General features: G+C 44.0%; 1 protein-coding gene across 24 annotated transcripts in view; it reads right to left on the bottom strand.

The window, feature by feature from the left end:
* Positions 1–13,534, bottom strand: part of DOCK9 (dedicator of cytokinesis 9) — a 275,916-nt gene that overhangs the window by 33,047 nt on the left and 229,335 nt on the right. For all 24 annotated transcript variants that reach the window (XM_045081367.1, XM_045081374.1, XM_045081380.1 and 21 more), the window contains exons 39-44: positions 10,913–11,028; positions 4,352–4,489; positions 4,056–4,238; positions 2,132–2,245; positions 1,820–2,035; positions 257–314 (exon numbers count right to left, since the gene is read on the bottom strand). In XM_045081367.1, coding sequence (XP_044937302.1) covers positions 257–314; positions 1,820–2,035; positions 2,132–2,245; positions 4,056–4,238; positions 4,352–4,489; positions 10,913–11,028 — 825 coding nt within the window. The remainder of the gene's footprint in view (positions 1–256; positions 315–1,819; positions 2,036–2,131; positions 2,246–4,055; positions 4,239–4,351; positions 4,490–10,912; positions 11,029–13,534) is intronic.

Genomic DNA, 13,534 nt, shown 5'->3' with positions numbered 1-13,534 from the left:
CAATACTATGCCATCTAGTTTTATTTTTTATATTGGCGCCTCTGCTATGCCCACCAAGCCAAGCCATTGTCTTACCAGTGAATAAAACAATGAACACAGTGCACAGACACACACACACACACACACACACACACACACACACACATCCATCCCCCTCCCCAACTTCCAGATCTTTCTGAATGGCTGGCTCTCACTCGTCTTTGCTGCTCTGTATAGTTTTATATTCATTTCACAAAACACAGGACTCCTTCCTCACCTTTCCGTGTGAGATACTCTGCCACCAGCGCTGTGACGTGGACATAACACATGGCTGCCTAAAATAAAAGACACACACTTCAGAATCAACACGTACAGAGTGCGTCGGTGTGCTTCCGGACAGAGCTCCAGTGAGTGCGTGGACTTGTATTAGATCTCAAGGAAACCAGGGTTCCTAATAGCTGCCATCTTACCTTTTAGAAAAACCGGAACAATTCACATAAACTGAAATTTTGAAGTAAATTGTAAATAGAGACAAATGGTAGTATGTTTGGTAAGTCTCATTTCTGTTTAGAATTACAAAATTTTAATATAAGAGATAAAAAAGCATTTTTTTTCTTACTCTAGTAAAGATTTCCATATCACTTCTCTTAAGGTACAAAGAGGACCATTTGAAGAAAAGGCATGTATCTTCCTAGATGCTGAGAGATTTGTTCAAATGTCAGTAGCTAAAGTTTTCTCTCAACTTAAAAAAAGATGTAACAACTGCTTCCCAACACAGAACTCTAAACCAAAATTATAACTTAATGTCAATTAGATAATATTCTAAACACCTTAAAATGAAAGACAAAATAAATTCTTTTTCTCTTTTTACGAAGTTGTCACAGTTTTGTGTAAAAAAAAGTTGTTGGAAATAAACCTGATTCTGATGCCTGAGCCCCTGATTCTTTGTCAGAATGATAGAAAAATTACTACTAGTAGTAAAATGGAATTCACTTTTATTATGCTAATATGTAGTTCAGATTAAATTTATGGTCAAATACAATGGACTTCTTAAATAATCAATACGTAAAAATTGTTACCTAAAATTTTCAGATGTAGAATATAACTGTACTAATTTAGGCAATTACAGAAGCTTAAAAGTAATAAATCACACTTCTTTGGTCATACTGTTGACCATACCTAAATACTTTAGGCCCAAACTGTAAACACAATTTTCAGAGGAACACAGAGCCTTTCACACAGCCTACTGCTTTCCTTAATATCCTGCCCTTTTGCAGGTGATGTCACAAGCACAGAGAGGTGAAAAACAGGCTCAATGTCACAGACTGATTAAGTGTTGGATTTGGTCTGTGTCCGGGGCCCACAACCCGACCCCCCGCCCACACCTGGCCTCCTTATGGAAACACGCTCTGTACACAGGCAGCGTTCTGAGGCTTCCCACGTTCACAGATGACAATGGATTACCTCCAAAAGGAAAAAGTGATGTCCTATCATTACTTTAATAACAGGAACATTAAATTCCATCATCAATTCATCAAAGCTGAATTTTAGAACTAGAGAGGAGTTTTGATGCAGAAACTAAGCGCACTTGAATCAGTGCACGTTTACGTGACCGTGGATGGTTTCTAAGGGCTTTCAATCTGCTCCTGTGACAGAAACATTCCCTTACAGGTTGTAAATGGTTGAGATGCTTAGAGACGTGAAGTAATCCCAAGCCTAACGCTGCTTAAGTATCCCTTCTTTTGATTAGTGGGAAATTTTTCTTAAAATTGGCCTCTTTTACTGAATGAGACATAATTAGTTTTCCCCAAAACCCAGCCGGAGAGGCTTGCTGGGCTACCTCAGACAGATCCCCATTCTTGACATGGATCCTGGCCATGCTGTCCAGCCACGTCTTCCTGAGTTCAGGAGTGCTGGCGTAGGACTTGGCCAGACTGTACTGAAGGTCCACCAGCATTTCAGGGTCATTTTCGTGCTCCTTCATCTGGGCGGTGGCCATCAGAACTGTGCGTATCCTTTTGGTCAAGTCCTTCACGTCCGAGGAGAAGGTAGTGTGCTAAAACAAGAGTGGGAGAAGGACACACGGCTTTTAGCTGGGCTCTGCCTGTCCGCATGCGTCCCAGATGATGAGGCAGGCTTGGGGGCCACCCACCTTGATGAGCCTGTCACTGTTGGCACAGTTGTTGATGATGGACAGGGACTGCTGGAATCTGGTTCCCCCGATCCCAACAACATCTGCGATCAGCTGGCTGACGGAAATAATGACCTTAGGGACACACAAATACAAGAAAATCATTTCACCTTCAAATGACTCCCCAGACTTGCCTCCTGTCTTCAGGACAAGGCCAAGTTTTGAGCACAGATCATTCCAGTGTGGGAAACACTGTCTGAGTCATCTTTTCCCCTTCCAAGAATCATTCCAGTGTGGGAAACACTGTCTGAGTCATCTTTTCCCCTTCCAAGAATCATTTCAGGTGATTTTGCTATCGTTGAGTATTTTGTCTGCATAGCAAAATGCTTATCGAGAGAGTGTAGAGGCATGAGAATCAGATAAAGCCTCTATCCCTTGGATAGTCGCTTACTTTCTCTAATAAACAGGGAGACCTTATCACTTAACCTCCTTGGTTACTGGTCTGAATGTGTATGCACTAAATCTTCAATAAGTGGATGGTCCTTTGCACTTTTTATTAAAACATATACACGTTAACTATGCAATGGCATGGGGGGAATCTGTCTTTACTGGGGTTTGGGTCGTGCTCTGCATTTACCCAGTCACTCAAGCTAACACATGGCTTCCATCTTTCTTCCCTCCTTTTCTTTCACCAACCCCAGGGGCCATCCATCACTAAGCACTGTCAACTCATTCTCTCCTTCTTCTAACCTCACCACACCTGGTCCAAGACACCATCCTCTCGGGCCTGGATTTGACCATGGCTTCCCCAAAGTCTCTCCAGCTAAGGCCTTGATTCCCTCGATCCATTCTCAGCACTAGTCCGGGTGATCCCTCCAGATATGCATGACGTCTTCTCAGTTGTTCTCACCCACATTCTTTTACTTCACTGTAAGGACCTTCTCCAGTTCCCCGACAGGCCCTTCCCCTTGTGCATCCATTGCCTGGAACATGCTCAGCCTCTAGACCTGCTATCTCCTATTCATCTTTAACAGCTTCTAGAAGCCTCCCTGCCCCAGCCAGACCACCCTCCCCTCCTTGGCGCACTCGAGTTCCTCTATTACAGCACTGGGGACAGTGTATGGAGAAGAGCTTCGGGCTCTGTCTTCCAGCAGACTACACGCTCCATGAGGGCCAGGAGAGGGCTGTGCTCTGTTCATGGCTGTACCCGTGAATCCTAGCACATAGTTTGCAAACAGCAACTATTTGTTTAAAAGAGGAATAAATACAGAGACAGAGAGGACACTCCTACATGAGTTCAAGGAAGAAGAGAATACGTAATAAAAAATACATAAGACTGTTCCATATCCTGCATGGTTCCCAGTGTAGAGGATTTGGGACATTTTAACTCTGGAGAGATGGCAGGTGTGTCAGTAGATGGAAGACAGAAAAGAACCACCCAGGGGCTTCTGGGTGGCTCGGTCAGTTAAACGTCTGCTTTCTGCTCAGGTCGTGATCTCTAGGTCCTGGGATCGGGCCCCACTTTGGGCTCTCTGCTCAGTGGGGAGTCTGCTTCTCCCTCTGCCTCTGTGCTCTCTCTCACACACACTCTCTCTCTCAAATAAATAAAGAGAATCTTTTAAAAATTTTAAAAAAGAATTACTTTGGACTTTCTATGTTTTACCTAAGATATTTGCTGTGAGTCACGCTCACTCACACAGACTCTAGCAGATGATGACTCAACGGAATTTCAGTCAGTCCAATATTGAGTCAAACAGAAACGCACCTTGGGCCCAAATCTTAGCATGTGGAGAATGAAATAAACCAGACCAGTAAATGTGACTTTCCAGTCCATTCAAGGCCAGACCTTGCCCGACTTATGCTGAGGTAAACCAGTAAATGCAGTGAAGCCTTGCTGCTAACACAGAATCCCACAGAACCTGCCGGCGAGCAAACCCGCGCGCACCTGCAAGTGTGTGCGGACGAAGGACTTCTTTCCAGTGTAGTCGAAGTTGTTCCTCATGAGGAAGTACAGCAGCTGGGAGGCCTCCGTTCTGATGGAGCTCAGCTTCGAGTTGCAGCACTTGAGGACCTCGTAGCACAGAGCGGCACACATGTCGGCCCTCCCTTCGTAGAACGTCGAGGGGAACTAGGCGAACACCAGAGAGCACGGGTAGGTGGACATCAGTGCTCCCCCAACTCCAGGGGCAAAGCACACAAGGATGGTCATCAGCAAGGGCTTCCCCCGAGGAAGCCTCTTACCTTATAGATGAATGACCTTAAGGCAGTGAAGACATTTTTTAAAGCTGTTTCAGACTGATGTTTTTGAAGAAAGCATAGGTAGACATCGAAAACCTTTTTCATGAGAGGATTATGGCCGTGATCAGCCAGGAGCTGGTTCTGAAAACACACAAGGACAGCTTGGTTAGTGAGACACGCCAGACACCCCTACGAGGCTGCATCCGGTTTTTAGACTCAAAGGTTCAATGTCCCAGGTACTAAGACAACTTGTAATTTAAACAAACTCTACCATGTATCTCCAGGAAGGCAGAAAACCCTCATGGAGTACAAATAAGCCTATAACTAAATTTCTGCTGTGAGACTTTTTTTTTTCTTTTCTAAAGAGTTTATTTATTTTACTTATTTAAGAGAGAGACAAAAGCAAGCATGAGGGAGGGGAGGGGCAGAGGGGGAGGGAGAGACAAGCTGAGCATGTAGCCCAACTCGACGCTCGATCCTACAACCCAGAGACCACGACCTGAGCCAAAATCGAGCGCTGGATGCTTACCTGACTGAGCCACCCAGGGGCTGTTTGCTTCTTCCTATCAGAGGAGGGACTAATCATAAAACAGCCTAGCAAACTGTAGCACGGCTTGAAGGACTAGTGGTCCTCAGTACTGATTTGGCTTCTATGTATTTACTTATTTTTACTGTATACCAGCAACCAGTACAGAGGCAGTTTTTGTGATAGCATAATTCCAAAAAAGAAGTGCCCTTACAGGCGTCAGCTGATTAACAAGCTGGAAAAAATACTGAAGTGAGGTATAGGAAGTGAGATCCTCCAGAAGTAAGTTTGTGGGGCGCCTGGGTGGCTCAGTCTGTCGGTTAAATGTCTGCTTTCAGCTCAGGTCATGAGGGTCCTGGGATCGAGCTGCGTATCAGCTCCCGGCTCAGCAGGAAGTCTGCTTCTCCCTCTGCTCCTGCTCACTCTCTCTCTCAAATAAACAAAATGTTTAAAAAAAATTAAAAAAACAAAATTAAGTTTGTTTTTTTCAGGCTTCTCAGGCACTCTGTTAAGCAATGAGTAACCAGACAAGCTTGGTAAGGTGGGAAACCCAGAGGCTTTGATCAGGCCCCATTTATCATGTGCACAGATCTGCACAGGTAAACTGAGTCTTACTTTCTCGTCTGTAAAATGGCGACCTTGGACCTGACCTTGCACAGCTACTGCGAACACACAATCACGCGAGTTAAGTACAAAAAGCATCTGATGCATTCATGGGCCTGGCTCAGTAAGTGGTGGCTAGCAGGACTTTCACATCACGGGTTTTACTCGACAAAGCAAACAAGACTACTTCTCACCGTTCTGCAAGACTTTCTCGCACACGCAGTAAATTCATACCAACTGAACGCCTGTGAGCCTGGCTGGCTAAAACTCTCACGGACTGCCTAACACACAGGTAGACAGACGTGTCACCGAGCCAGAGGCTAGCACATAGCCGTTGTGTTCAAACCCGCATTGACACTAAAGGGTTATATCTTCAAGGACACACAGAGGTGTGTGTGTGCTTGGGCGAGGGCACACGTCTGCGTTCTGCACGAGGCAAACATGATTAAAATAAAAAAACGTCAGGAGGCCAGTATCCCAAACCAATCTTACCACTGTGCCAAATGACCGGAGATAGCTTATGGCCAAGTAATTCTGTTGAACAGCAAAGTACAGCTAGAGTATTAGTTTTAAGATTTACCTCATATTACTTTTGGAGAAAAATTTTACTCAAGGAGTAAGTTTTGTTTTCTTAGGTCCAGTGACTCACAGCTGGTAGACACCTGGGATTCACAGGGATCTTTATAACATGAAACTCTGAGGCACAGTACTGAATTCCATCATGTGAAAGAGAACCATTTAATGAGCAGAAAATGGGACTTAATTAACGGAATATGATATAATTCTCAACCATGAGCAGCTGTTCACCACCTGGCTGGGGGTGGCTGGCTGGGGAGGCTGTTTCCAGTGTTTTGGAACTGCTTGCATGTGAACATGACTTTTGTTGTCTGTGAACATTACTTCTCCCAGGGGGCACTGTTCTCCCTAATTATGGCCGGATTAAAGTTTGCACAGATCTGGATGAGCTTTCCTTCTCTCAGCACTATCTGCTGGAGACATCCAGATGAGATGGTGTGTACAAAACTTGCCAGGAACCCTGGTCTTGCTGTTGGAACTGGCCTGTCTCCAAGTTCTTACCCCAGCAGTTAAATTTTCCTGCCTCACTCTTTCTGGTCAAGGCTTAACTTCCCATTTTCAGGATTTAGTCTTCTTGGGTTCTGAGCCCAAAATCTGCTTGCAAGAATGCAGTTAAAAGTCACTCACACTAAGATAAAAGTAACCCCTCATTTCAAGGGGTAAAGGATCTCTTACCCCAGACATACCCCATTGTATCCGCTGCCTTCTGTAACCTTCTAATCAATTTTCTTCTCTCCCCCTCTCTGCTCTCTCTCTCTCTCACTTATTAAAAAGTTATATACACTAAATATAAAAAATACATAAAAATAAAATATATTTAAAAAATTCTGAACATTCAGAAAGGTTCATGGCAGGAGAAGGAAGAAGCAAAAACAAAACCACCCTTCACTTCACTCAGAAGTCAACACGGTAACACCAGAGTGTATCTCATTTCTACTTTTTTATCCCTGTAGACCTGTAGTGAGGATAGGAAAATTTTATTCGGGGAAGTAAATGAGACAGAACAATATGAAAGGCACAGCTTCTCTCTAGCAACAAGGTGGAGAATAGGTTAAAAATCCAACTCAGAAGTGTCTGATGTGCAGGCAGGTTTGATTGTTGTAACATATTCTCCTGAGGGAAATGAGCCTTTCAGAGAATGAAGACACAACATCAGTAATTTTTAAAGATCTAGGAATAGGATAACAATGAACTTAAATCCTGGGCACCAAAATGAGATGTCTAGAACTGTGTTATTTAAGACAGATCTACCTCTCCTGGGCAGAAGGCATTTAGTTTCACTTGGACATCGCTTCAAGAATCCACCTTAGTGAAGGGCTGTTTCAGCTGCAAATGCTTACCAGTCACTAAGGTAACTCATTTCATGTGTCTTTGCAGGCCAGGCTCATGGTCTGCATGAGCACAAACTCCCTAGAAGAACCCAATTATCCAAGTGCTTTTCTCTGTCACGTACGGATTCTCACCATTACGTACAGATTCTCACCATCACGTACGGATTCTCACCATCACGTACAGATTCTCACCAGGCAGCTCAATCAAGAAAAAGCACAAGGTGGGATTGCTAAAAATACATTCTCAGGTTAAACGTGTAAACACATTAAAAAAGATGATCAACTACACAAAGGCCAGGGTTGACTTGGGATTGTGTTAATCAGGCATTATAGAACACCCAGAACCATATTTTTCTGCATATAACTACCTTGGTTTATAAAACACACCCTTTTATGCATTAAATGTGAGAACATATGCGAAAGCATCCAGCATGAGACCAGCGTTGGGGAAGTGCTTGGTAATATTCTCTTTTTTTCTGTACGGGATCGTCCAACTACCTTGACGCCCCTCAGCTCATCTCTTCTCTCTGTCCGTCCCCTCCTCCTCTGTCCCACCTCCCCACCACACCTGGCTCAGTGGATGGACAACAAGGGCTGTAGCAGGCCAGGTGTGCAGTGATCTTGGGCAAATTTTCTGCCCTGTCTTGGCCTCAGTCTCCTCATCTGTAAAATGGGGTACAAGAATATCCACCAGCCCAGGCTGTTGTGAAGATTAGTGCTTGAGGCATGGAAGGCACTCAGTAACTAGCAGGGCTGAAATCTTTTGAAACATTTTCTCTCATTAAAAATATGTTTTCTTGGCTACCTTTGGCAATTTACTAGATGTAGTCAACTCAGAGACTTGATCACGATGGGGCTTTTATCCATGGAAGGTGATTTTTCTCGAATTATGTCCACTAATTCAATGTAAAAGTTTAAATTTTCTGATATGCTCCAAATGATGCCTCAGCTGAGCAAATGATTTGCAGAAGAAGATCCAAGTGGCTGCTGTTCCAGGGCCCCTCATGAACCTGTAATCTAGGCCAGGTAAGCCTACCTCTGGGCGTGACATCTGTTCCACTGTAACGCCCGCCCCTCTTCCCACTTCTGCATGGGGGCGCTGGGCTTTACATGCTTTAGCTCACAGGCATATACACTTTGACAGAGGATCACCTTAGCACTCAAGCTCCACCTTCCCCCTGGGTCTCAGGAGTTAGACCCTTTCTTACAGGACCAGGAAGGCATGAACACAGGGTAGATGTCTTTGGGTACTTCGTATCTGTCCATCATACAGCAGGCATAATCACCATGTTCTAGAGAAGGGCATCAGGGTTTCCAGATGTCAAGCAGACCCACCCGAGACTTAGAATCTGGCCCCCGGTGGAGCTGGGAAGTAAAGTCTCATCTACATCAGGAAAGTGGCAGATTCTTTCAAAGGTCATCTTTAAACTTCCAATAGCCCTGACCACAGGAGGCAGATCCTACTTTTTCTAATCTTCAAATGAGAAATCTTGGGTCCAGAGACATGAAGCAATCTCCTCAAAGGCCTTCAAGACAATAAATGTCACAAATCAGGGAACATCAGGTGTTGTTTCTCAAGAGAGAGAGCCTGTAGGGTGGCCAGACACGGGGGACCTGGGAACCTTGATGAACAGATTGCTTCTTTAATACAAAGCAAGCGTTTTTCAGGAGGCTAAGTGAGAATCGTAGGTTATACAGTAAAGAGACTGTCAATATTCTCACAGACCCGACAGACTACATCTGTGGTGCACCTGTCCTCACGCCTGGCCAGTGTGCCAGGCTCCACCTGCCGTGTAGCAGAAGGGTCTCAGGGGCACAAGCATGGTGGAGTGAAGCAGAAGATAGAACTTACAGATTCTGTAAGTTTCTGTTCTGAACTGTTCTGTTCTTATAGAACTGAACAGTTTTGATCTGAACTTACAGATTCTCAGCTGGCAGTGATAAAGGTACACACAGCAGTCACATTTAAAAAGTCATTGCCGAGGGGCACGTGGGTGGCTCAGTGGGTTAAAGCCTCTTCCTTCGGCTCAGGTCATGATCCCAGCGTCCTGGGATCGAACACCGCATTGGGCTCTCTGCTCAGCAGGGAGCTTGCTTCCTCCTCTCTATGCCTGCCTCTCTGCCTACTTGTGATCTCTGTCTGTCAAATAAATAAATATATAAAATCTTTAAAAAAAAAAAATGTCATTGCCGAGGGGCACCTGGGTGGCTGGGTTAAGTCTCTGCCTTCGGCTACGGATCATGATATCAGGGTCCTGGGATCGAGCCCTGCCTTGGGCTTTCTGCCCAGCAGGGAGCCTGCTTACCCCCACTCTCTCTGCCTGCCTCTCTGCCTACTTGTGATCTCTCTGTGTCAAATAAATAAATAAAATCTAAAATAATGTCACGCGGAAAAGAAAATGGAAAGAGGTTCCAGACGTGGTTCTGGTTTTCAAGCCATGGCTTTCAGGTCACCCCCAGACTTTCTGCATTAGCCAGGCTGGGTCAGGGCCTAAGAATGTGTACTTCGAACAAGCTCCCTGGGTCTGCAGCCGAGGCCGGCCAGGGGACTGCGCTCTGAGAGCCACGAAAGTGGAGGCCTCCCACTCATTTGGTTAGGGTCTGTGTTTCATCTCTTCAATGGGTTCCCAGTAATGAGATTTCATGGGGACATGAGTAGCATGACTGCTGAGAAGAATAAAGGTAGAGTATATAATCAGGTGACATGATATCAGGGTAACTTATTTCTATCCAAAATTAAAAAAAAAAAAATGCACCTTATGAGAATCAAAGATAAGTAAAGCAGAAAATGACTTTGGTTATCTTTTCCAAATACCCTGGAAACAAACACACTGTTTCAATAATCATCATGTATCAACTCTAATTCAATTTCCTTCTTCCATGCTGGAAATGGAAGCAATCAATTAGCAAGCCTGAGAAGTGTTAGGTCCCTAGAATAAAGTGAATGCCTTATGAGACCATTTCCACCTACTTGAATATTACTTGCTGAAACCTAAAAATAAGACCAAAACAATCTTTTCTTTTCTATCCTTGAAATGCTTCTATCACTGAAGTTACTAACAGGTATTTTTAAAATTGTAAGAGGTGAATGTGTTTGTAGTTACTGCTTTTCTACATATAAGTAACTAATTTTAACTGCTGCTACATTTGGATATTCTCAGATAGTCGAGGCAGAAATGTCTGATGAGGTTCCCATTATGAATCAGCCTCGAGGGCATAGCAAACCATATTCTCCAGGGGGATGCTTTCCTCTGGCCGAGAGGCAAAGGCAACCACCTCCTGGGACTGTTTCCATCATTTGCAGCACACCCTGACCAGCTGAACTTTATTTTATTTCAAGGAATTCAAGTCATTAACCATGCGATGGTTTCATTAAGGAATTCTGAGGATGTGTGGTTTCTTTAGAGGGGCAAAAACAGTTGCTGAAATAAAAAAATACAACACAGGAAGTTCTTGCTGGTTCAACTAAACAAGCAGAATTAATTTAAAAGATAAAGCTCTGACCGGGCCCAGCTGTTCAGTACGAACCTTAAATGCCAGTGTAAACAGAGAGAGTGTGTCCAGGGCCGTGAGGCACACCTCGGTAGCGATGTTGGCTTCCAGCAGCGACTGGTGGAGAACGTCCGCATCCGAGTGGCCGTAGCCTGCATGGATTACAACATAAGGTTACTGGCCAGCGACCACAGACGGAGAGGCTGGCGGCACAGTGTGGTTGCAGTCAACTTTTGATTATTTACGGAAGGCTTCCTCTGGGGTCTTGTTTCCCTTTTTCAGTGGTTGGGGGGTACATAATGAATAATGTGTCTGTTCAATTAGAACAATTCTGGAAGGGAAACAAGAGCAGCAAACATTTACTGTGTCCAGGCTATGGGCCAACCGTAATTCTATGAACTTTCAGTGTTTTCGCTCATTTAATCCCACAGCAGCCCTATGAAGCATGTACATTCTGAAACCCTTTATGCAGAGAAGGAAACTGAGGCACAGAAAGGTTGGACAGCTTGTCTTAGGTCCCACAGCTAGTAAACAGCAGAACCAGGAAGGCACCTCGACGGGAGCCAATCCACTGAGCCACCGGACTGAGCTCTTAAGATGGGAGGAGCCGGCGAAGGAAGCAGAGATTTCCCAAGCTTCCCGCAGAGACAGAAGCAGCGGCCCAGCACTGGTTTTTTAAGAAAATGAGTCAGAGTCAGGCTGCCGGGCCCTGGTTCCAGCTCCGCCACTTGCTAGTTGTGTGACCTTGGGCAAGTTATTTGACCTCGTTATGCATCAGCTCCCTGATCTGTAGAATGGGGATAATAATAGTATCTGCCTCAAAGGGTTGTGGTGAGCATGCAATTGGTTAAGATCTGGGAAGTTCTTAGAATAGTGGCTGGCACGTGGTGGACGGCCGTGTAAATAGTGAATCGATAACGTAAAGATCTAAAGGATCAGCCAGAATAGTGAACGATAACCAAGAGTTGACTGCACTGCTAACAGTATTCTACTTGCTTTATCAAAAAGCACAAAAGCCAGTACATGTCTGAAAGGAACGTTTAAGAAAAGGAAAGGACGTGAAGAATCATAATTTAAATACAAGCTGATATCTTCTATATGTGGCTGTAAAAACCAATTTAGTATGGACATAAAGGTAGCTTGACATACAATTTGAGATATTAAATTATGAAATGATATGCATTAGCGGAAATACATGTAGGGATGCAGAGATGTTACAGTGCTGATCTAGAGGACGAAGAAAGATGGCAATATAATGAAACGTCATACAATGTCCTACTCCAAGGAGCAAACATAAATCAACACTTACTATGTAGATAATTTTCTTTATAATCCAAAGAGCAGGACATTTTCTATACAGATCAGGAAAATGAAGTAGAGAAAACCTAGAGGATTTTCTTGAGGCCAGTAATGGGGGGAAAAGAAACCCCAAAGAAACCCAGAAACTACACTCCAAATTCCTTATCCAGGTCACTGTGTCACAGTACATATTATTAGGACAAAATAACTTGCATGATGTTATTCTTACTTTGATAAATGTCAGAGTTACAAAGTGATTTTCAGAAGACTATGAAAGGTTTTCCAAGCTGCTGCATTGCTCTTAAAATAGGCTAAAAACACCATCACGTGCTTTCACCCAGTGTTGCTCTACAAAGGCAGTGCTGAAGGTTTCTGTCTGTGAACTGCATGATTTTCACACTGCAAGAGAGTCAGTGTGCCTTGAGAGGGGCTCTGTAACACCCAGCACCATGCTAGTTCTTTCTGTGTTTGCTTCTCTAGTAAGAGGTCTCCCCGAGACAGAGAGATGGATGCACCTTGGTACTAATTTCACTGCACTGCCATTGTAAGCCAGGGCATCCCCTTGTTCGGCATGGTTTGTTTGGTAAGATCAGAAATGGTGAAAGAGGAAAACAGATTGTTAATTATGGCTAAGTGATCACAAACCCGGGGCGGGGGAGTGTGGGGGAATATAGCACCTTTTATTAGACCAACCAAAATTATCGCAGGTCAAAAAGACCCTTTGGGGGCTGCTGAAGTTTTATGGTCAGGGGAAATCACATAAGGAACTTGTTTTGGTGATGATTTTAATATTTTTCTTGGCAAAGAACTGACGTTTTCTTTTTCTGGAAAGGTAATGTATGCAGGTGTGATCATTATAGACACAATTGCCTACACACTGAAGAATTTCCACACCATTTAATTTCAGCTGAAAGGTCTGGACCCATTCAGGACTGGAACTTGGCAATGTGTTGTTTTAAAAGACAGAATCAATGGCCACACTAATGAAGTTTTTATGTAATTATGTATATATGTATGGAAACATGACAATGACAAAATTTCTCCAAGCTCTTAGACTCTCTCTGAGTGTCGATGTTGTGTATCTCATTTCCTTAAGGATCACGGATTCATATAGAAATCTGTCTGCCTGTGTCTGAAACATCGAATAATCAAAGAAATGATCCATCTGAGCCACAACTGGCTATAATTTTGCATCTCCTTAAACTCCTGTCTCAAAAAAGTCAGCAATATTCCTGAGCCAGTGTTAGTAAAGTCCCCAAAAATAAAGGACAGTGTGGAGAGGTTGTCTAAGTGGTACAGACTGCATGGACAGTTCACCGAGGGATACTCCCATGGAAAAACTGCTTGTCTCAATGCCTG

This window comes from Mustela putorius, unplaced genomic scaffold, assembly GCF_011764305.1.
Source record: "Mustela putorius furo isolate JIRA1106 unplaced genomic scaffold, ASM1176430v1.1 tig00000551_pilon_pilon_pilon, whole genome shotgun sequence".
Lineage (NCBI taxonomy): Eukaryota > Metazoa > Chordata > Mammalia > Carnivora > Mustelidae > Mustela > Mustela putorius.
This window is presented reverse-complemented; position numbering and strand designations above follow the sequence as displayed.